Here is a 24,398-nt window from a genome sequence, read left to right as displayed (position 1 = left end):
GTCAGAGCGACAGGACAGTGAAAGCTGACCAGGGCCTGGCCGGGCTCCCACGTCCCCCGCCCCCGCCACCGCCCCGCAGGCAGGCCCAGAGCATTTCATTGTTATCCATTTCTGCAGTCTGAGTTCCACCTAAGCGAAAATGGAAACGAATTCGTAGTGATAAACCAGCCCTCCCAAAGGACCAGATTCCCCTGGTGAACACTCAGCTGGCCTCGGCGGCTCCCCTCACATCACCACCTCCTTGGGCCCTGGTGGGTTCCGGGGCCTGGTGGGCTGAATTGCTAATATCAATAATAATATTAACATCAGCCAGCCCATCATGATGCCACTGCATGGGAGACACTGATCTGCACGCTTCACCTAATGTCACCGGTCCTCACAGGAAACCGAGTCTCAAGGGGATAAGCCACCAGCCCCTGATGACAGCCAGAGCCCTGACCCAACTCCTGCCCCTCTAGTCCCCAAACCTGGGCTCAAAACCCTTTCGCACACGGGGAACAGCTACGGGGAACAGCTACGTGCTCCCCTCACCAGGCACCTGAGGAGAGACCCCACGGCTTCCAGGTGAAAGGTCAGTGCTGAGGCAGGGCGGGCTGTCTGTCCTCAGGCAGGCAGGCCTTGGCCCTCCCTCAGGGTCACACTTACAGGGCAAAGGGGGAGAACCCGGAAGGCTGGGCAGTGAAGTGCCTGGTGCCTTGCAGGACCGGCAGCCAGTGGGGCTGTGGGTGGCCCTCCAGGGCAGGCAGGCAGGCCAAGGGGCCTTCTAGACACAGGTCAGAACTTCCTCTTGCTCTGGTACTTGGGAAGGGCTGTTACAGGGGCTGCCGGGCCCCACAAGAATTATTCCTGTCAGGCCCGTCACTTTCCCTGACTGGAGATTGCAACATCCAGGGAAAACCTCTTGCACCTTGAGTCTCTCCTGGCCTCCGAAGGGCCCTGAGCCTTACGGAAACGGCTAGAGGGGCTTCTGGCTTGAGCCTCAGAGGCCTGGGACCCAGCCTGGCAAGAGCGGCCTCCTTAGGCTTCTACTATCTACTTCTCACTGTACCCTGGGGGCCCACAGGTGGAAAGTCACTCCCTGTCACGGCTGTGCCTGCGAGAAGGGCCCAGAGCCTGCCTCCGGAGCCAGGCAGGCCTCCTGAATATTCTCACTAACTTTGGGCCCTGGCCCACTGGCTTTTTCCCCTTCTGGCACCCCTATTTCCTCTTTTGTAAAGTGGGAATAATAATAGTATTCACCCCCAGAATCAAGCAAGTCAGTCATGCACCAGCCCGGAATTGTGCTTGGCAGATCGAAACTGCCTGATGAATGTTAGCTATTGTTTACCGGACTGTGAAATGTTTTCGTTTCAGTTCTACGAGCATTTTTTAAGGTCCCATTGTATGCTCAGTGATGGGACCTCAACCAGAACAGGACTAGAACAGGTATCTGGATGAAAGCGGGCAGTGGAGGTTTGTACCTGTTAGAGGATTCTGGAAGTCGCCTGGATGGGAAGGCCCCACCCCAGCCCCCCGCTGGGCGCAGAACGCGCCTCCAAGTCCAAGCCCAGTGCAGCCCACACCCTAGGAAGGGCTGGGTCTGGCACGCACGCAAACGAATTAATAAAAGCTTGGGGACAAACGAGTTTTGAGTGAAATATTTGTTAATGGACGAACAGAAAGGGGGTTGGGCTGGCAGACAGGCCTTCCGTAGGTTGGGGGGGGGGGGACTGTGGCTCGGCAGAGGTGGGACGGCCGTGGTCGAGGTCACAGAGAAGCGTCTTACGCCTGAGCGCCTCTGTCGCCCCCACCCGGGAGTGCGAATGCGGCCGGAGGGAAGTGCGTCCCCACCCTGAGAAGGCTGGAGGTGGGTGGTGTCCGGATTCCCACGCGTCCAGATGCGCTGGCGACTTGGAGAAGCTCCGCGGGCGGAACCGCGCACCCGTGGGCGAAGTCGCGGCTCGGCCACCCACGCTCGGGCTGGGCGACCCTGGGTGGCTGCGCGCGCTCCGGAGTCTCGGGTTCCGCCTCTGAGAAGGGGGTGACTCCCGCGGGGCCGCCGCCTGGAAGGGGTTAAGGCACCTGGGACGCCGCCGCCCCTCCCGGCCCCTCCTCCGGCCACGGGGAGGAGAAAAGTCCCCGCGGGCGTGCGGCTCGCCCTCCGCCCCCGCCCTCTCCTCTCCGTCCCAGTCTCCGCCCGCCGTCCCCAGAGCCGCGCGCCCAGAGCTGCGACCCGCGCGCCCCGCTCCGCCGCCGCCCCGGCCCGGGCCGCCATGTCTCTGGGGTGAGTAGGGGCCGCAGGGCCGGGACACCCGGGGCGGGACGCGGGGACCCGGGGCTGCCCCTGCCCCGGAGGCCGGAGGGCCGACGGGACGCCGGACGGCTCCGGGCGGGAGAGATGCCGCGCTGGAAGTCGGGCTGGCCGCAGCGCCCTGGGACGCACGGGCTCGCGCGGTGGCGGCCGGAGATGCCCGGCCGCGCGCCCCGCCCTCCGCGGCGGCCCCGAGGCCCCCAGATCCCACCCGGGACCTCGGGAGTTGGGGACCCGAAGTGTCGCTGGCAGCTTGGTTCCTGCATCCTGGGCGAACTTCGTCCTCCCCTAGAGCTGGGGCCTCCGGCCTGCGCGCTCTCCCCTCTGCTCCCCTCCCCTGAGGGACAGTGCAGGTGGAACCAGCCTGGGGTGGAAGAGTCTCTCCGCATCCCCCTCCCCCGGGGTGACCCCCTCTGGACTTCCTGGAGTCGGGCCTCCCGACCTGGGCTGTGAGCACCGAGCACTCTGCTCCCTCATCCTCCCAGGGTGGGTCTCAGGGCTCACGGCCCTGCCCCAGCACCCGGGGTGACCCAACCTTCCTTCCGCCCCGCACACGGGAAACCTTGGGACCCCACAGGAACATGTCGCTCTAACGCGGCTCAGACTTCCCTCTCCCGCACCTTCAACCAGCCAGCCCTGGGGCCACCCCGGGCTTCCCAGCAGTGCCCTTGCCCTGCCACATGGAAGTCTGTCTCCCCATCGCCGGCACCTCCCCCCTTGGAGCCCAGGGCCACCTCCCTGCTGGCCTAGCCCTGGAAGCCCAGACTTTATTGGCCTGCCTTTTCCCCTCCCGGAGCCCTCAGCCACTTTGTCTGCAAAGGAGAGACCAGGACAGGCCTTTTGGTTACCCCCAGAGTGTGAGCTGAACAGAGAGGGACCCAGGAGCTAAGGCCCCTGGCCCTGGGCCTGCCAGCACTCCTGGGAAAGAAAGAAAAAAAATAAAACAAACCCTCTAATCTCTGCTTCTGAAACGGGTATGATGCGGCAAGGAGTGTGCCTGGAGGGGGGTGGTCCAGCTGTGACCCTCCCAGGGCAAGACAGCATTTCTCCTAGTGGGTCATTAAGGGAGGGGCCATCCGGGGGGCTTCAGGGGCAGCGGTCCTACTAGGAGATGCCCTGGGCTATTCTTTTTCTTTGAGTCCGATGGATGGGGTTGAGGGGAGAGAGACAGACTACTTCAGATCCTGGAACCTGCTACTCCCCAATGTCCCCCGCATATTCCTGAGATCCCAGGCTGCCCCGCCCAGTGGTTCTCTGGGTTTGCAGAAGCACCTCGCCTTGGGCGGCGGCGAACAGCCTCTCTCTCAGAGGCTGTCCCTGTAGAACCGGGGTCCCTGACTGCACACCCACTGCGTCGCCAGGTGCCCAAGACAGTGCTCCGGTCCCACACTATTGTCTTCATTTCAGGGGAGAGGAAATTATGGTTTGGAGAGGTTAAGGGAGACCCTCTCCAAACCATTTGGCTCGTAAGTGGCAGAGCCAGGAGTTGAAACCCCAGCAGCCTCACCCCGCAGTGCTGTGCTTAAGCTCTGTGCTGCGTGGCTCCCTGGGCCTGGAGGGTGGGGGGTAGGGGGGGAGCAGGACCCTCCTCTGACTGCTCAGGGCCCCGGGACCGAGTGCTCAGGGCCCACTCGCCCACTGGGACTGCAGCTCCACACCAGGGCATTCACCTTCTCCTTTCTCCTCTGAACCATCCCCTGCCCCCAGGAAGAGAAGCATCTACAAGAGCGTGTGCCTGGCCCTGGCCCTACTACTGGCCGTAGCAGTATTCCAGCGCAGTCTGACCCCCAGCCAGTTCCTGCAAGGGCCCCTGCCAGCAACCCTAGGGCTCCAGAAGGTCCAGATACCCACTGGTGAACACCTGGTGAACCCCAATGACTTCTGGAAGATATCGAAGGGCTCGGTCGCCCCCACGCACCCGGCCTCACGGGGGCCTCAGGCCTGGGACGTGACCACCATTAACTGCTCAGCCAACATCAACTTGACCCAGCAGCCCTGGTTCCAGGGCCTGGAGCCGCACTTCCAGCAGTTTCTGCTCTATCGCCACTGCCGCTACTTCCCCATGCTGCTGAACCACCCGGAGAAGTGCGCGGGGGACGTCTACCTGCTGGTGGTCGTCAAGTCGGTCATCACGCAGCACGACCGGCGCGAGGCCATCCGCCAGACCTGGGGCCGGGAGCGGGTGGCGGCGGGCGGCGGCCGTGGGGCCGTGCGCACCCTCTTCCTGCTGGGCACGGCCTCCAAGCAGGAGGAGCGGGCCCACTACCAGCAGCTGCTGGCCTACGAGGACCGCCTCTACGGTGACATCCTGCAGTGGGACTTTCTCGACAGCTTCTTCAACCTGACCCTCAAGGAGGTCCACTTCCTCAAGTGGCTCGACATCTACTGCCCCGGCGTCCGCTTCGTCTTCAAGGGCGACGACGACGTCTTCGTGAACCCCGCCAACCTGCTGGAGTTCCTGGCTGACCGCCGGCCGCAGGAGGACCTGTTCGTGGGCGACGTCCTGAAGCACGCTCGGCCCATCCGCAAGAAGGAGAACAAGTACTACATCCCCGGGGCTCTGTACAGCAAGGCCAGCTACCCGCCCTACGCCGGCGGAGGTGGCTTCCTGGTGGCCGGCGGCCTGGCCCGGCGCCTGCACCGCGCCTGCGACACTGTGGAGCTTTACCCCATCGACGACGTCTTCCTGGGCATGTGCCTGGAGGTGCTGGGCGTGCAGCCCACGGCCCACGCGGGCTTCAAGACTTTCGGCATCTCGCGGAACCGCAACAGCCGCATGAACAAGGAGCCGTGCTTCTTCCGCTCCATGCTGGTTGTGCACAAGCTGCTGCCCGCCGAGCTGCTGGCCATGTGGGGGCTGGTGCACAGCAACCTTACCTGCTCCCGGAAGCTCCAGATGCTCTGACCCCGGCCGGGCCACCAGGGTGGACTGGAGCCTGTGCTCTTGCGCCCCGGAAGTCACGAGGCTGCAGGTGCAATGCCGGGGCCTTTGGTCCTCTGTGGGAGGTGGAGGTTTGGGGCCTTAGGTGCCCCTGGGTGTGGTGCGGTGCGGGTAGCCGGACTGGACGGGGGACTCCCTGTGTGGACAGTCTCCAGAAAGCGGAGCTGAGGCCCAGGAACGTTTGGAACCGCCCAGGCTGGAGAAGGTCATCTGGGGAGCGAGGCTGCTGGCGGCCCTCCTAGCCTGAGTTCTTCGCCTGGCTCCCACTGCCCGAGTGGGAGGCCCTGGTGGCCTCTGAGGGAACCCTGCGCTCAGGTACCAGGGCTAGGCCTCGCCCTGGATTGCTCCGTGGCTGCCTTCTTTCCTCACAGAGAAGATTCTTCTCCCATGAAATGCCTCGGTCTTCCCCTGGGCCAAGCGACCCTTTCAGGAGAAGCGCGACCCTGTGCAGGCTCACAGGCCCCCTTCTTCCCCCCCACAGTCCATGTCCCTGGTCTCCTGGAGACAGAGCCTCCGAAGACTCTCAGCACACACGCCACCCCCACCCCCCCCAGCCCTGCCTGCAGCTGGCTGCGCAGCCTCTGCTCCCAGGTGGCTTCAGTCCCGGCTGTGTGCTTCGATGCTCCATCCGGCCCCTGGGTCTGGAAGCACGGCCGCCCTGACTACCTCAGTGACCCTCAGACGGCTGCAGCCCCCGCACCCTCACCCCGATGCAGGGCCAGAGAGCAGCGCTCGGACGCCCGCAGTCACGGTGCTGCCAGACCAGCCCGGGCCGAGGGCCCCGCTGCGGCCCCACTGAGGCCTGGCTTCCAGGCCAGGAACCAGCCGGTTTGGGCCTGGCAGTGGACATACCTCTCTTACTGTGAAGTTTTATTTATGAAGAATTTGGAGGGAGAAGGCAGGCGCCAGGCCTCAAGAGAGAGTGGTGTTCATCCCTTCCCTCATCCTGGCAGGACACCAGCTCCCTGGGCCACTCTCGCCCACCCCCAGGGCACCCTCACGCCCGAGGCGGCCTCTCTCCAGAACCCTGCCCTGCTTCTCCAGGGCCTGAGCAGACCAACATTTGTCCTAGTGAAGGGACAGAGTGTCCCTCGTGGGCCATCCTGCCCAGTTTTAGGGCCCTTAGGGGTGGGTGCAGAAGGATGCCACCTTCTGTCACAGGGCGGAGTCGCCTGGGAAAAAATTGAGGAATTGACTCTATTTTCTCAATAAAATTAGGACCAGTTTTTTTTTTTTCTGGTGTGAAACTTCCTGTTGCTATTTCCATCGGGGCCTGTCTGGGGCCAAGGTTGCTGGAGATCTCCGAAGACACAGCTTGATCCTTGTTCTTGGCCGGTGGGTACACGAGGATCCCTTGAAGGGCCTTACAGGGAAGTGAGTGCCAGGGTTACGACAGAGGCCACCAGGGCCAGAGTCAAGAAAGGTGTTTCCTGGACTGGGGTGGGGGAGGGGGCGGTCCGGAGAGCAGCAGGCTGACAGTGCAGTCCCACAGAGGGCAAGGCTAGAGAGGACACAGGCCGATGCTAAGGGAGTGGGGTCCGGCGGGGGCGTGCGGGGGCCCGTGGGCTTCCTGATGTCCCTTCAGTCAACCCGGAAGCACTGATAAGGCTGACAAGCCCTGGCAGTGGCTCGAGGCATCAGGTATTGGAACAACGTTGTGCAGGAAACCTTAGCCTTGGCTGCTTATCTCCAGGATGGGGAGCAGGGGGAACAGCCACCCCCGGTAGAAGAGTCTCTGGGGTTGTCATCAGCAAGCCAGCGAGCACCCTGCCTGCCTGGCCCCAGCATCGCAGAGCGGGTCACGTGCCCCAAGAGAGTCACGTGAATGGCTACGATGGGCCTCTGCTCCAGGTGAGTGATGGGAACGGCTGGGTCCTGATGTGCTAGAGGGGGCACAGGCCGATGCAACATCTCAGAGCACAGGAGGGCACGCCGCCTGGGTCCGGGCCCTCGGGGAAGGAAAAGGGGACGTCGCGGGGGCTGTTCCTTCCCCCCAATACCCCCCTCTCTCAGTCATCTGGCTACGTAATTTTCAGGACCCCTGGTTTTAAAAAGTTAAGAATTTCAAGATTGTCACAGCGGAGAATAAAGCCAAACAGGGCCCTTCTGCGGCGGCGCCTTGCGACGGCGAGGGTCACGCACCAGAGTCGCCACCCCTGTTTGTCCACCACTCACTCACCTTCTGATGCCAGGGGCTGCGGAAGGCACAGTGGAGCATGGGGGCCTCTGTCTTCCCAGAGCTCAGCCAGCGAGGGCAAGAGCAGAGAAAGGGCCACTGACTGGGGGGGGGGGGGGGACACATCCTTTTGTTCGGCTGCAACTTCAAGAAAAACTCAAAGGCCAAGGCCAAGGGGAGGGCTTGTACAAAGGGCCGGAGGGGAGGGAGGCCCTGCATCTGGAGCACAAAGGTGCACCTTTCTGCTGCGGCTGGGGCTGGGGTGTGAAAAGGGAAGGCAGCCGGGGAGGTAGGCAGGGCCTGTCCTCAGGTCTGGGTTGCAGGAGGGTGTTCAGATTTGAACCTAAGACAGAGGGGCAAGTGGCAAGGAGCAGGGGCGCTGGACGTGCGCCCCTCCCTCGGCTCGCTGTGGCGTCTCCAGCTGGTCCGGGTAAATGCGAGCACTAAACTCCAGCACGGGAACCGCTTCAGTCTCTGCTCCGTCAGGGCCTTGCTCCTGAACCCACGGCAGCCGTCAGCGGCCCAGACCTGGGTCGGCAGAAGGCTGGGGGAGCCGTGGGGCTCCAGCTTAGCCAGCTTAGAAGAAAGGAAGGGCCGGAGCCCCCTAAGGAGGCCAATGTAGCAGGAACACCCAGCACAGGGTGGGGAGCAGGCTTCACCCCTGGGTCTCACGGTACAGCTGCCTCTTGAAGGAGGGCTGGGGGGAGAGGAAGGGGGGACAGTCCAGGGTATGGACACATGCGACGGGCCAGAAGCGCAAAAAAGCGAGGCGTAAGGAGCGGCCAGCTGCCAGGTGTAGACAGCGCTGGAGATGGGAGGGGCTGGACTGGGGGTGTCCTGGTGAGAAAGGTGCCCCTTGCTAGGAGTCAGGGTGCTTTCTGCAGGCATTCAGGAGCCATCACAGCTTCCAAAGCAGGGAAGAATCAAGATCGGATGGGGACCCTAAACACACGTCCTCGCCCCTAGAGCCCATTGGGGGCATGGAGAGGCAGCCAGCCCCAGGCCTCAGGGATGTCAGGCTGGGAACATGGAACACGGCCCAAGGCCTCCTCACACTGTTCCCCGCCTCTTCTGTCCACTTAGCAGGAAGGGGGCTCCATCAAAAATGAGGCTAGTGACTGGGGAGAGAATTGCTGGGCATTGCCCACTCTAAGCCTAACCCCTAACCCCAAGCCTAACCCACGCTGTCCAGGATAGCCCAGCTGACTGTAGCCCTCAACCCACTCCCGGCGAGGCCTGGCCTGGCTCTGGCCCCCCACCTCGGCTGGTCCTGGTTTCCTCTAGCTGCCCAGGACTGTGACCTGGCTGCCCGCAATGACAGCCCTGGCCTTTCAGAGGTTTCTTGCTGATTATCTTGGGAAACAGACACAAAGGCCATACTGTTAAGTTTCCAGAACCTTCAGGTGTTTGTTTATGGCCTTGGTACCCGATAATAATGATAACGATTGTCATTTTATGGAGCGCATTCACGGTTAGCCCTTCGCATGTATAATCGGTATAACCACAACTCAGGGTATAAATATGACTACGTTTTAATCCCTCATGCACCCTTATTGGCAGAAAATGAAAAGGAATAGAATACGACACCCCAAAATATGTGTCTTTGGCATAAGGATTATCTTGAGCCGGTTATTTTTGAGAAATAGCCAACACTGGAGAAGCTCTGAAAGCCCAGTAGAAGTTGCTCTTTTGTAAGGAATATTTACATTTATAAAGGAAATCTCCCTGGGTAAGTTCCTCCCTCTCCCTTTCAGGAGATGAGTGGGTGGCTCTAAATCACAAGGATCAGTGGAGAAGGCGGCCACTTACAGATGCTGACCACCCCTGTTCGCAGAGCTTTCCCTGGTCACCTCCCAAGACTGGCCCCACCCACCAATACCGTTCATTTGTCTTGAGCTGGTATTTAAGGTGGCTTGGGCCATTTTGGTGTTATTGTTTGTTTGTTTGTTTGTTTGTTTGTTTTTTCCAGTTTTCCTGGGCATCTCTCATGTCTACAGCAGGTATACATTGTTATTAAACTTCTTTTTTTCTCCTGTTAATCTTTTATGATGGGGCGGGATGGGGCCATGTCTCAGCAAAGAACCCACAAGAAGTGGTCTCTTAATCACCCTCGGCAAGTCAGTCATCCTTCTCCCAAAGAGCAGCAGCAAGGTAGGGATTCTGGATCTACAGCCACGCCACTCTGAACACACCCAATCCTGTCTGATCTCGGGTGCTAAGCAGGATCGGACCTGGTTAGTACTTGGATGGGAGACCACCTAGGAAGACCAGGTGCTGCAGGCGTGTGAAAAAAAAAAAAAGATAGGGGTTCTGGGTCCTGAGGCTCCCAGTCAGCTGTAGAGGTGGCTGGGGAACCCCGCCGACTCACTCCAGCTGTCCTTGTGACGCAACTTTCCAGGCCTGTCCTGACAGTAAATTTTAGTCAACCCCCAACCTGAATCAGGTTGAGGGGCAATGAGTCTCAAGTTCTTCCCTCCCCAAGGCCCTGGGCTTCAAATGCAAATGCTTCCCCTTCTCTCCAGCCCCCAGCTCTGCTCTCCAAGGGGCCTGGCCAAGGGGTGGCTTTGTCAGGCTGAGAAAGGTTCTGTTCTGCCCTCTTCCCCGGGGCCAAGGGTGCCCTATCTGCCACATTGATATAACTAAAGGGGACTCCTCAAAGAGCCTCACCCTTAACAAAGACAGCCTGTTCCCAGGAGACTGTCCCGCTTAGCTGAGGAGCAGGGAGGGAAACTTCTAGAACCCCGTGATATACCACAGCCTAGTGAAAAAATGGAGTCTCCCAAAAACAGGATCCCAGTCATTTAGTGCAAAACTTGAACTGGAGTCTATGCTCTTAATCCCTTAGCCTTCACCCTTGTCCCTTTGTCCTTAATAGTAAGTTCCATGTGAGTAGAAAAAAATGTCCGATGAGTGATTGAAAATTTAGTATTTTTGTCCCGCAGAGCTTCCATTCACTTCACCGGTTGAAAAACCAGTCTTGCCTCCTTTTGCAATTAAATTCCTTCACGCTGTATAAATTTGTGCTTTTTATATGGAGTGGCCGGGTTATAGCGTCTGCTTGCCTTCTTAAATAAAATTGATCTTTACCTCATGCTCATTTTCATATCTGTACAAATTATGAATTTCTTTTTTCTGCAAAGTGTCTGCACAATAGCTTTTATATGGAAACGAACACAGACACATTCGGGAGTAGAATGAAATTGTTGCGTGGAACTCTAACACAAAAACTTGCATCTTGGAATACGTTCACCTTCCAGGTGAGCCTGGAGCTCAAGGCTTCCCGGGGCGGCTCGGCCCCGCGGCTCGTCTGAAAAAGTCCTCAAGGAAGCTTTGAAAAAATGTTTGCTTCCAGATCCCAATCCGGGCAGGTTACACCCGATGTCGATGTCGGGGTGGGCGCGAGTCTTGGTGTTTTAAACAGCCGCCCAGGTGACTCGGACTCGCGCCGGGTTTCTGTCCTGAGCGGCCGAATCCAGCAGGAATGCCGGGAATTCCTGCCCCCACCCCCAGGCTGGGCAGCGGTCCCCAGGGGCTCGACATCCCGGGCCAGAAAGGAGTTGTAGGAGGGTGCGGGCATCCGAGGGCGCTCAGCCCAGCCCGCGACCTTTGCTTGGGCAGTCACCGAATCCTTGGACTTTAGCGGGGACAATCGCGCTTTGCCCTCGGGGTGAGGGTCGGAGGCAGGGCGTGGTGGGACCTACAGGATCCCAGGGGCCTGGACAGGAGTGCGGGGTGCGGCGCCGCAGGGCCCGAACCCCCAAGCGCAGCACCTACCAGCGGGACCTACCTGTGGGCCCTCGCCGCTCGGCCGTGGCGGGAACGGGGCGGCTCCCAGACCCGGCTGGACCGGCTCCGGCGAGGCGGGCAGGGGATGACGAGGCCCCGCAAAGATCAGGGGCAGGGGACAGGGTGGGAAGGCTGGAGGAGTGCCTGGTACTGTGCAATCCCAGGAGAGGGCAAGGAGCGCCCCCAACTGACCACGTGGGACATGGCAACAGTAAGACGATTTGAACTGGTTATGTGAAATCTGTAACTTGCATTCCTTATACCCCGAGTTATCCGCGTTAATTAAGGTTGTGAGTGCCTCAGAAATGCTGGAAAACTCCACACCAAACTGTCTCACAGGAATAGGATTCCAGGGGCTTTATTCTTTTCTTTTGGCTTATCTGTATAAAGAAGGCTTTCTAAGATCACGTGTATCACCAGTTGAGGGATAAAGTCGAGATAGAAGTGTGTCCAGATCCGGACAGACATGGCCTTGGAGGGGGTGAGTTGGCTTTGAGGCCCTCGAGGTCACTTAGGGAGGCTCTTTCAGGGGAAGGAGGGATGGTTTTTATTTTATCCACCAAGGAGACGAGTGCAGACCCTTCCGGTTGACAGAAATCGCTGTGGCCAGCCCACCCCCACAGGCCTTCTAAAGTCCTAAGAAGGCCTTAGATAACTGGAAATTGTTGCTGTCATTGTATTGTTCAGTATCTGAGCTCTCATAGGCACATGACACAATAATCCACTTTTTATAAAAGCTAATATATAGCCAACATTGGTTAGACTATATTTGGTAGCAAGCGACGTAAAACTCAGCTCAAACTGTTTGAAACTTTCAGAGGGATTTGACGGCTCAGCTTGCTTGAGCGAAAGGCCAAGGGCAGCTGCCTTCAGGGCTGGACTGATTGAGCTGCTCATCCAGGATTTACATAGAGAGCAGGTGCCCCACTTGCCTGAGCCGCATGGCTGCAAGTGATGGGTTGAGATCTGCGCAAAAGCTGCACATTAACCGCCGCTGGGACCTGTGCACATGGTCTGCAAGATGTGAGGCGGATCTGGAAAGAGCTGACCATCCGCCATAGCTGCCTAAAAGAGCTAAAACCAGCTGCCAGTTGAAAGGCCAGACTCAAATCAGATCAGCCCAGCTCATCCAGACCTAGTCAAATGCTTTCTAGCTAGATATTTTTGTTTTTGGTTTGGTTTTTTTTTTTACACCTACAGCACCTGGTCTTCCTAGGTGGTCTCCCATCCAAGTACTAACCAGGTCCGACCCTGCTTAGCTTCCGAGATCAGACAAGATTGAGTGTGTTCAGGGTGTAGCTAGACGTTTTAATGTAATTTGAAGCTGTGTCATTTGGTACTTGAAAAGTAGAGTTACTGATCAATGTGTCTTTTATAATGAAGACTTATGAGCCATTGTGCATCACAATATGCTCAAAGGTGTCCCTCCTGCTCCCTGAAACCTCTGCACGTGATGAGATGTCACTCCCCTGATTACGTCGTGTTATATGGTACAGTTGACCTTAAAATAGGAAGATTACTTGAGTGGGCGTGACCTAATCCTATGAGCCTTTAAAGCTAGAGAGGTTTCTCTGGATAGCGGCAGAATAAGTCAGGGAGATTCAAAGCAGAAGAAGGAGTCCACATGCCATTGCTAACTTGAAGATGGAAGAGGCCAAGTGACCAGAAACGAGGGCTGCTGCTGAAAGCTGAGAGCGCCCCCTGCTGGTAAACCAGCAAGGACATGGGAACGGGTTTCAGTCCTACACCTGCAAGCAACTGAGTGCTGCCAATGACAGAAAGGAGCTTGGAAGCGGACCCCTTCCAGGTGCCAATGCAGTGGCCAACACCTTGATGGCAGCTGGAGCAGAGGCCCCAGCCATGCTGTGCTGATCTGGATGTTGCCAGATAGACAAAAATAGTGAGAGTCCTTGAAACGTAATCAACCTAGAATAGATGTAACTGACAAAAGTTAAAGACATCAGAGACACAACACTGCCATGAATAAGGTTGAATCAAAGATCCATATTAAACTCTGCACTGCACACAGTTTGTAACTTCCTTTAGTACATGAAATTTTTACCACATACATGTATTTGAAAGAAAGAAAATAACAAGTATCTCCCAAAGCAGAAATCGGACAGGCTAAACTCTAAAAGGAAACCAAACAACAAGAACAATGACAATAAGCTTAGCCTCTTTCTTTAAAAACTGCTGGGAAAAAAAAACTGTTGAGTCAGAGAAAATAGAAACTATAATGGTGCATCGTATTGAAATTAGGAATACCGCATAATTAAATTTGGGGGGATAATGCCCATTTACCTCATCATGACTTCGAGGATGTCACATGTTAGGCCTTGGCTCTAAAACAAGGGCTGTTGAATATTGTGAAATTTAACAACTTCAAACATATTCATTACTTTAAGGAAAAAAATATATATATATCTGACCTAATATTTCCACTCAGATATTTCAGAGAAAGAACTTTAAAACAGACTAAAGCAAAGCCAGAAAAAGGAAATAATACAGACATAATAAAGATGAAAGTTGGATTTAATAAATTTGAAAGCAGTACAATTAATAAATAAATCCAAAAGAAGATTCTTTAACAAAAACAACAAAAGGATTGAGATAGCTGGACCTATGCCAAATTCAATTAAGGCAAAGAAAAGGGAAATATAATAAGTATGTTGATATAATTAATGCAGATTAAAATGTAAAATTATAAGAATTATAATTCTCATATGAATAGATTTTAAAATCTTATTGAAAGTTATGGTTCAAATTAATTAACAAGAGAAATAGACTCAAAAAGAAAAGAAAACCCATCTGCTCCCATAAGCGAGGAAGAATTTGAAAGCGTTTTCGAAGAAATCAACTTCCTGGAGTCTCTGGACACCTTTTGGTCAGTAAGTTCTTTCGGATTCCCAAGAAACAACTCATGCCAGCCCATGTAATCTATTTCTGCCATGGAAAACTTATTTTACAAAGTTAGCGTAACCCAGGTCCCAAGCCAAGCAAATAGAGCACAGCCGAATTGCCGTAGCACACACCCAGACCGGTCTTCCGTCTCCTGGTCTTCGAGCCTTCAGGTACTTGGTTTCCCGTTTGTCCCTAAATCCTATTGATCAATAGTCCCCTTTGTCAAAAATTGACCAAGTCTTATCTTTTCAGAATTATCTCTGGGACCCTCCAAGGGGCTTGTTTCCTGGATAATTACCACAGCTGGGCTTTGCTCACTGCTCACTGTCCCTCTCGTCACTCTCCTTGGCTTTCCGCATGGATAACTGCCCCTCGCCCACCACCCCATGCCCACACGCCACCTCTAGGACTGCTTGCATAGCTCATGGGCATTACTGCACAGCTGTAGACTGGAAGGCCCCCTTGGAGACCTGTTGCATGCGAGAGCTGGCTCTGCTAAACCTCAGGGACACGTAGTGGACCAGGCGATCAGTCCATCCTCCCCTTATGGAGATGGCAGCTGCTCCCCCCCATCTCTTCAGCCCCCTCCCGCCAGCTTTCCCACCAGCAGCTCTGCATCTGGACCTGTCTGAGATGCATCTCCCCTTCTCAGATTTTATTCTCTTACCTGGGGGGCGGATCCCATAGTAGTGTTGCTTGGATCCCTGAGAAAATGGCTCTTTCTATTTCGCTACAAAACTTTCCCCTATTTGGGTGGCAGTCACTGGTACCTGACAGAAACCCAACTTCAAACTAACTCAAAAAAAAAAAAAAAAGTAGAACTTTTAGCGATGTAACACATCTCTAGAGTTTCAGGCATGGCTAGGTCCAGGTGCTTATCCATCACCCCAAGTTTTCTCATACCTCTACATAATTTCTTCTTTCTCTTCTTCTTTGCCTCCTCCTCTCCCTTCCCTGGTCCTCAGGCAACCACTAATCTGTTTCCTATCATTATGGGTCAGTTTATATTTTCTGAAGTCTTGGGGTGGTGGGCAGGACCCAGGCCTCGGCATCCCTGAAGCTGGCCAGAGCTTCTGCCCCAGGGACCAGCTATCCTTTCAGGATATGGGTGGCGGACCTGCCTTCCCCAGAGTCCTCCGCCAGCAGGGGGCCAGCTGCTCCTCATTGGGGGGAGTGCAGGAAACCAGCGGCCTGCAGAGACCCAAACTCCAGGCCTGCAGCTTGAACTTGCTTCTGGCAGAGCTTCCAAAGCGCCCAGTGGTGCAGGAAGTGCTTGTTTCTCGGCTCTGCTCCCTACCCGGGGGCCGGGCTGGCAAACGCTGACATGACATCTGGGTAGACAGGGCCCGCTTTGTCCCTGGGCCCAGGCTCTGTCCTGCAGACCTGTCCCGGCCTTCTCAAATTCCCTGGGCCTCCCCTTTAGCCATGAATGCTGCTGACAGTCACTGGGCAGGAAAAGCCACACGAAACTATTTGACTTACTTTTTAAATATGTACATGCACATCACACAAAATTACAGAAGAGTAGAGTAAGGAAAAGTTTCTTTCCCTCTGCTGGCCCCCAGCTACCACACACCTGTCCGCTGAGGCCGCCACTCCCACCTGTCCCTATAGAAGCTTTCTGAGATGATCTGCATACAGGCAAGCACACTTGGGGCTATTGCCCTCTTTTTATCTTTTTATCTTTTACGCAAATTGAAGCACAGGAGGCTCGCTGCCTTTTGCTTTTCCACTTGAAAGTGAATCTGAAAGATCATGTCGTATTAGTCCGTGCGGAGTGGCCACATTCCACTGGAGGCTGCTTTGCGTGCCATTCTGCGAATGACCCTGATGTCTGCACCCAGCCCCAGTCGATGGACACGCTAGATCGATTGTCGTTAATACAACGTCATCCCCATCCCCTTTGGCGTCTCCCCGGAATTTTCGCAATGCCTTTCCGGCATGTTCTAGGCTGAATTCTGCCCATAAGGGACACTCCGCCGGCTTTGGAAGGCTGAAGGAAGTAGACGCTGTGGCTCTCCAGCAGCGGTGGGTAAGCAGTGAAAATCATTGCTGGCGTCTTTGCTTGGCTTCTGGGGTCCCCCCTGCAAGCCCCCCACTTCGGCGCTATAGGCAGCTGAGATCCTTGGTGATAGCTTCCGTCAGCTCCAAGCATCCTCCCGGGGATCCTCTGTTTCGGTCCTGCTGGCCCCTGGGATCATTGGTGACTCCTTCCCCACTACCCCCTCACTTTCGGAGTCTTCCTGTCCCTTCCCGTCCCAGCCCCTCCAATGCTTCTCCAAGTATCTAGTTCCCCGTATTAATCTCCCCCTACTCAAAATACCTCGAATGGCTTCTGTTCTCCTCACTAAACCTTGACCAACATAAATAATATTGCTTTAAAAAAAAGTTCAAATTGGCAGCTACAAAATAGTCACAGGGGTGTAAAGTACAGCATAAGGAATACAGCCACTAATATTATAATAATTATGTAGGTGCCAGATGGGTACTAGACTTATCAGGGGCATCACTTTCTAAGTTACATAAATGTCTAACCACTATGCCATACACCTGAAACTAATATAATGTGAAATGTCAATTGTAATTTTAAAAATTTAAATTATACATTAAAAAAAAAAAGAAAACATACTGCTTGCATAGCCTCAGACACGCTCATGAACCCACCCGGCCGCCCCATGCAGCATACCTTCCTACAAGTGACATTTTCCAAGTCAATTTAAATTTTGACAGTGGGTTAGTCAGCTAGGGCTGCCACAGTGAAGTTCCATAGCCTGAGTGGCTTAAACAACAGAAACTGTTTCCTCACAGTCTGGAGGCTTGACGTGAGATCAGCAGGGTCGGTTTCTTTGGAGGTCTCTCTCCTCGGCTTGCAGACGGTCTTCTTCCCTCTGTGCATGTCTGTGTCTTAATTTCCTCTTCCTGTAAGGACACCAGTCATATTGGAGTAGAGCCAACCCTAATGACCCCATTTTTACTTGACTACATCCTTAAAGACCATATCTCCATATACAGTCACATTCTGAGGTACTAGGGGTTAGGAGTTCAACATTTTGAAATTTATTTGAATTTTGGGGGCTACACAATTCAGCCCATAACAGACAGCTGCAGCCAACTCACTCTCTCCCCAGAGGTTGTGCCAAACCCCACACCGTAGGGCAATACACAGGGACACCCCCCCCCTCAGCCCCTCTTGCCAAGGGCGAATTAGCAAACTTAGTGATCTTTGTCCATCTAACAGGTAAAAAAATATACATAGCATTGTAGCTTTAATTCGTATTTCTCTTACTCTGAGTGAAGTTTACATCGTGTCATGTATCTATGACTCATTTGTATTTTCTTTTCTGAGAAAGTTTTGTTTACAACCTTTGTCCATTTTTCTATTGGCTTATTTGTCTTTTTCTTATTGATTTGTAGAAGGGCTTCATCACAGACATTTGTCTGATGTGCAATGCCAATATTTTCCATTTGTCACATCTTTCAACTTTGTTCATTACTTTTCCATAATGCAGTAGTATTTTTATGTAAATTATCCATCTTTCTTTTATGGATTCTAGGTTCTATGTCATCCTCAGAAAGATCGTTCCGACTTTACAGTTATATAAAACATATTCTCCGTATTTTCTTCTAGTACTTTAATATTTCACTTTTCACATCAATACCTTTGATACACCTAAAATTTACTTATTTAGATATAAGGCATGAGGTATAATATAATGTTTTCTCCAGCTATCCCAACACCGGTCCATCTTCGCCAATCTGAAGAGCCAAGTTTATATACTGAATCCTCGTGGGCATTTGGGTCTATTTCTATGCTTCCTACGCAACACCCTACTTGAGAGCTCTGCTCTTCTCAAACCTGTGACTCTGACATCTCGCCACTTCTCATCAAATGACCTTGCCTTTGAGTTCACAAGAGCATGGAAGGACTCGCGAGAGAGCATCTCCAGTTTAACATGGAAAATTCATCTTCCCTCCTCTCTAAGGCATCCACCTTCCCAAGCTCCTCAGGGACCACTCTCTCTTCTGTGGCCAACATCTATCTATTGCTCCCCTAACCCTTCTCGATGGCCATTTAAATGGACGCAAGTCTCTCAAATATCAAAACAAATAAAAACAAAAACTCTCTTTCAAGCCTACGATTTTCCTCGGCTACAGATATCTTTACCCTCACCCTCACAGCCGAGCTCCCTGAGAGTGCCGTCTACTTGCTGTCTCTGCATTCCCTCTCCTGCTCACTGCTCAATCCACTGAAGTCAGCTTCCACCATGGTCAGTCTATGGTGCGGATGAGTGGGAGACTCTGGGCCATTCTCCATCCTCTGGTCTGTCCACCCAGTTCTGAACCATCACAGCCTCAGTCATCACCCAGCAGGATTCAGGCTGGACAGGATGTGGCTCAGGATACTCATTTCCATATAGTTCCCAGTAAGGGTGCCAAAGAGCAAGAGGTGTGGAGGTGACCACCCCTCTTTCTTCCACAGGTGACCAGGGAGAAGTCTGCAGATGCTGGGAAAAGCCGCCGTTTGCTCCGAGCACGGAATCCCTGGGGTCTGCAGGGGCGTGCATGGTCGCTAGCGAGAGGACAGCACGTGCGATTTCCCATCCGTGATGCAGGCCCTGGGTCCAGCCTCAGCATTTCCCCCATCGCCAGTTTCCAGGTGACACTTAAATTAGTGTTTGATGGAAGAACTGCGGGACTGTAGACTAGTCAGACTGACAAATAGAAGACTATCACATCACCGGAAGAAATCATATTGCAGTTCAAATACTGAAAAAAGAGAAGTATGATAAAGTCAATGTATTATCCAGTTTCATTTTGAACAACAAACACGACAAAACATAAAAGCCAGTGTTTTTTTGTGCTGAAAAATTCTTGCGAATGGAAGAATGAAAACAGAGAAACTGAAAGAGTGTGATGTGTGTGTCCCTCCTGAAAATGTGTTTAAAGATGCAGGGGGTTTTTTTTGTTTGTTTTTTGTTTTTTATGTAAGGAAAGCTCAATTCAAAAAAGCTGGACCACTTCCAACACTTGGATTTGCTACTTCACAAGAAGCTTTTGTTGAAGCATCTTTCTTACCAGAGGGCCGAAGAAAAATCTCCCACGCTTGTCAGGAGACACGTGAGGCAGGGTCACGGGCACAGACATTACTGAGCTACTTTCTGGATTGGATCAAGAGAAAACACTGGAAGCAGATCCCTTGACAAATGATGTGACGTCTTCCAGACTAGGCGACGTCTCTTATAACGTTTTAGAGCAGGTCGTTCAGGAAACAGCAGCCTCGCCATTCCCGATGGCGGCACCTCCTTGCTTTTGTTCATCGTGGGCATGCTCATTTTGTCCGTCGCCTTTGCAAAGTACATTTTGGAAGTGATAAAAAGGGTTTTCACCAAATAAAACTTGGCCTGGAAAGAAAAGCTTCATTCTCCGCCCAGCTGGACCTGATTTTACAACCTTAGTGATAAAGAAAGCTCTCCGTGCCGTCGTTGTTTAATGCTTTTTACGCAGATGTGAATGCGCAGCGAAGACTTTTCCGATGTCATGGAAGATGTTTTGTCAACATTCATAAAAGTCATCAGCTCTACCAGAAGCAGGTCTCTCAATCACTGCATTTGGAAAAAATTATCAGGAAATGGGCAAACAGTAATATGAACTGCTTCTCATTGGCTTTCGAAGGACAAGTTCTAGAGCATTTGTTCAAACTAACAGCAGAAGTCTCACTTTTTCTGAAAGAGAAAAACAAGCCCAATTCTGGACGGCCTTTGAAGGAAAAGATTTTATCCTTGGATTGGCTCGCTTGGCAGATTTTTTTTTTTTTTTTTACCCTCTTTAGTGCCCCCACCACTTCCACCCCTGACCTATGGATGTCGCATTTCCCCTTAAGAACTGGATCTCTGAAAGCAGGGTGTCTCCCCTGACATGCCGTGCACCCGGGGCCCAGCACACCTGGGTATGGTCCAGCACACTCGGGGGGCCTGGTGCACCTGGGGTATGGTCTGTGGCTCCACCTGGGGTGTAAAGCAAACGTGCTAACCACTACACTATGGAGCCACCCCCTGGCGGATACTTTTAACCACCAAAATGAGATGTCTTCCTATTTAAGGCTCTGAGATGACCATTTGTGATGCTCCTAGAAAATTTTCAGGCTTTCGTGGTAGTGCCAATGTAGAAGAATAAAATGACGCCCATGACACACTTTCAAATGATCAAGTGCTGGGGAAGAGATTTACCAGGACAGAGTGCAGACACACAATGCTCTGAATTTCTTTGCAACAAAAAATTTACCAGTATTTGGATTTTCAGTCTTTAAGGCATCAAAATTGAACCATGAACCCACAATTCTTTTCTTTCTGAGATGGCGTGTATTCGAACTGTGACCTGGCTAAGGATGATATTTAATATTTATAGAATCTGTAGTGATATTTCCTCTTTCATTCCTGACGTTGGCTATATTTTTTTTCACTTTTTTGTTATCAGTCCTGCTATCAATTAAACTAATTCTTTTAATCCTTCCAATGAACCAACTCCTGCCTTGATATTTCTGTATCTTGTTTTTTTTTTTTTTTTTTTTTTTTTTTTTTTACTTATTTTGAGCATCGTTTCCTCTTCCAAGGGCTGGAAACTTACACAATTAATTTTAAACCTTTTTTCTTTATTTCTAAAAGATCTTTTTAAAATTATTTATGCCACCAGCACCTGGTCTCCCTAGGCGGTCTCCCACCCAGGTACTAACTAACTGGGCCTGACCTTGCTTAGCTTCTGAGATCAGACATCAGGCTTATTCAGGGCGGCATGGCCATAGAAGACCATGGACCATGGCTCCACTGAGGCGCGAACCCAGGACCGTTTGCGTGTAAAGCAGACGTGTTAATAACCACTACGCTATGGAATCACATCCTCTAAAAGATTTAAAGTTACAGATTTCCATCTGATTGGTGCTTTACTTAGCTTCATCCCAAAATGTGTTTTCATTATGATTCACTCTGTAATATTTTCTAACTTCTCTTGTGATTTCTACTTTGACCCATGCAGAAGTGTTTTTCAGAAGTGTACTTAATGTCCAAATATTTAGGGATTTCTAGGTATTTTATTCCTGTCGTGTCAGAGAATGTATCATGTGGGTTTCTCAATCTTTGACATTTCTTGAGATTTGTCCTGAGGCCTAGGATACTTTGGTGAATGTTCCATGTGCACTTGAATGTGAGTTCTTCAGTTGTTAGGTCTAATTGGCTGACAGTGTTCATTCTATATCATTATTGGTATGTATCTACTTAATCTATTACTAAATAAGAGGCATTAAAATCTCCATCTATGATTGCAAATTTATCTATTTCTCCTTTAACTCTGTCAATCTTCACTTCATGTATTGTAAAACTGTTAGTAGGTACACATTTAGGATTGCTATTATCTTTCTGATAAACAACTTTTTTTATTATGAAATATCCTTCTTTTAGTTATATTCATCTTGAAATCTATTTTGTCAGATGTTAATAGAGCCATAACAGATTTCTTATCCTAAGGTTTTCATAACATATCCTTTTCCATTCCTTTACTTCAATCTTTTCCTTTATATTTAATGTGCATCTCTTGCAAAAAGCTCATTAGTTTTTGCATTTGTCTTCCAGTTTGGCAATCTCTGCCCTTTGTTTAGTCCCTTTTCACATAATTATTGACATGATTGAGTTTAAACCCATCGTCATGCGATGTGTTTTCTCGTGTTCCATTAATTCTTGCTCTTCTAGTCTGCTTCATTGTGCATTATTTTTTTAATATTCCATCTCTTTGGAATTAGTATTCCATGTTCTCTACTGGCTTTGCAGCTATATTTCTTTGTATTATTTTACTATTTTATTTAATAGCTGTTCTAGGGATTACAATATGCATTTTAACTTACCACAGTTTACCCTGAATTAACATTATACTAGCTAGTTAAGTGTAATATAAGAATCTTAAAACCATATAATTCCATTTACTTCCCCTAATTTGTGCTATTTTGGTTATACATTTTACTTTTATACATATGATAAAACCCATAATACATGTATTGCTTTTGCTTTAGATACTAGTCTTTCAAAGGCATTATTATTTACCATTGCCAGTGTTATTTCTTCCTGTAGATCCAGCTTTCCATCTGATAGTCCCCTTCTGCCTGAAAAATTTTCTTTAGCATTTCTTAAACTAAACTGCAAGTGTGCTCATGATGACTTCTCTCAGCTTCATTTAAAAAGAAGTTCTTTCTCCTTCATATCTGAAGAATATTTTATAGATATGGAATTCTAGATTTTTTTTTTCTTTTGGCACTTTAAAGATATCACCATCTTTATGGTTTTCCTGGTGAGAGTTTAGCCGTCATTCTTATAAATGTTCTTTTGCATTTCATGGAATTTTTTAGGTTATCATTTTAAAGTTTTCTTTATTTTTCAACAATTCAGTTATGAAATGCTGAAGTATAACTTTTTTCTTGGTTGGGTCTATGGGTCTTTTTTCATAAAACTTAAAAAATTTTCAGCCATTATTTTTCAAAGAGAGGCTTTTTCCTGCCCCAACCCTCCTCTCCTCTTCTTGGACTCAATTACACATCAGACAATTGGATATTCTGAGAGTCTGCTCAATTCTCCCCAATCTTTTCTCTTTGAGCTTCAGTTTGGATAACGTGGAAGTAAAATCTTTTCCTCTATCTTTCTAAATTCTTGGCTGGAGTCCCTGTAATAAGACAGATAAAAGCATACAAATTTACCTAATATAACGTATATGTATAAGGAAATGAAGACCTGAAGAGTTAAACCTGATCATCTTTTACATTGTTTGATGATGAGTGGTTTTGGAAAATGTGATAGGACTGGAAAAAAAGGCTATGAGCTAAGTGAGGTAAACTGGGGAAAACAGCAAGGCTTGTTCCTCCAAATTCTCTGCGTCCTAAGAGGAAAGGAGGGGTGCCTCTCACATTATCTATGACTTCCTTCACAGGAAGGCCAGAGAATCCTTCCTACACCTGCCACTTTTAAATTCCGCCAGCTTGAAATATTCAGTATGCCAAGGTGCCATATTTTGGGGTAGCATGTCCTCGACTCCAATTTTACTGATGTCTAGTTTATTAATCTTTTCTTCTACTATGAAGCCATTCTAGTGAATTTTTTCAGTTCTAGATTTCCATTTTGTTGAGTTTCCATCTCTCCAGAAATTTTCATTAAATACATTCATCTCCTCCTGAAAATTCTTTAACACATTTATGATTAAAGTTTTTGCCCACAAATTTCGAGTTGTTTTGTTGACCTTAATTATGGGCATTTTCATACTTCATTGCATGTCCAGTAATTTTTTGCTTACTATAGTGGATATTGTAAATGATACACTATAGTGAGTCTGGATTGTTTATCTTCCTGTGAACGCTATTGAATTTTGTTCTAGTAGGCAATTAAATTCTGGTGATTCCCCGATTATGTGGGGGCTTAGTTTTAGGCTTTGTTAGCTTGAGTCTATTTTGGTTTTGTATTTGCCTTAATCCTAGGGTTTAGTCCTTACGCCTGGAATGGCTGTTACTTCTCAAGTATGGTCCTTCTGAGTTTCAAAGAAAAACTCAGTTTTTTTTTGTTTTGTTTTGTTTTTTGTTTTTACCAAAACCCCCTCCTAACTAAGCAGAACTTAAACTCCGAACTCTCTAGCATCACTGCTGGAACCTATAGCCAGCTCTTACCCTTCCACCGTTGTTTTGCCTGGGCTCACTACAATCTTGCCCTGAGCATACAAAATTCAGGACTCAGTCAAGAATTTGTAGGAAATTAGTATGCAGGTTTTATGGCTTTCTCCACTGTCTCCTTCATTTTCAGGAAGTTTCAAACTCCAATGCAACTTCTCAGTGCAGTGAAACTTTTTGCTTTGAACTCTATGCCTGAGGAATCATGCTGATGGGGGTGGGAGCAGGGAGGAGGTACGGGGGCGATGGATCTCACCCTGTGTCCTTACCTCCTTTTAGGAATGGTATCTGCTTAGCTTCAGTTTCAGGTATCGTCCTTCAGCGCCTCCAAGTTTTTTTATATTGGTCCATAGTTTACCATTTTATCAACAGGTCATTAGTCTGTTACAAGCCACTTGATCATTACTAGAATCAAATTCCCTAACTGTACTGTATCAACACATCTCATCTAATTACCACAAAATTCTATAGAAAAAATTGTTCTTAAATATTTAACTGTTTTGATAGTTTCTTCTTGTAACCCTTTAAAAATGATTTTGAAAACATTCTGAGGGGTCCAAAGGCTTTACCAGACTCCGAAAATAATGACCACAAAAAATGTTAAGAACACCTG

The 24,398-nt window shown here is 50.7% G+C and overlaps 1 protein-coding gene, 1 long non-coding RNA gene and 1 pseudogene across 2 annotated transcripts; all 3 read left to right on the top strand.

The window, feature by feature from the left end:
- Positions 1–433: 433 nt before the first annotated feature.
- On the top strand, positions 434–1,621 carry LOC118613712. Its single transcript, XR_004955735.1, has 2 exons — positions 434–571; positions 1,354–1,621. It is a non-coding gene; the product is annotated as an uncharacterized LOC118613712 (long non-coding RNA).
- Positions 1,622–1,711: 90 nt separating this feature from the next.
- Positions 1,712–6,466, top strand: B3GNT7 (UDP-GlcNAc:betaGal beta-1,3-N-acetylglucosaminyltransferase 7). Its single transcript, XM_016134695.2, has 2 exons — positions 1,712–2,263; positions 3,998–6,466. The coding sequence occupies exons 1-2, from the start codon at positions 2,253–2,255 to the stop codon at positions 5,193–5,195; spliced, it is 1,209 nt and encodes a 402-aa protein (XP_015990181.2). The 5' UTR covers positions 1,712–2,252; the 3' UTR covers positions 5,196–6,466.
- A 3,105-nt stretch (positions 6,467–9,571) lies between these two features.
- LOC118613997 lies at positions 9,572–9,690 on the top strand (annotated as a pseudogene).
- The last annotated feature ends 14,708 nt before the right edge of the window (positions 9,691–24,398 follow it).

The sequence above is a fragment of the Rousettus aegyptiacus genome, unplaced genomic scaffold (genome assembly GCF_014176215.1).
Source record: "Rousettus aegyptiacus isolate mRouAeg1 unplaced genomic scaffold, mRouAeg1.p scaffold_m13_p_2, whole genome shotgun sequence".
Taxonomy (NCBI): domain Eukaryota; kingdom Metazoa; phylum Chordata; class Mammalia; order Chiroptera; family Pteropodidae; genus Rousettus; species Rousettus aegyptiacus.
The sequence above is the reverse complement of the archived record's forward strand: the minus strand, read 5'-3'. Positions and strand labels throughout refer to the sequence as shown.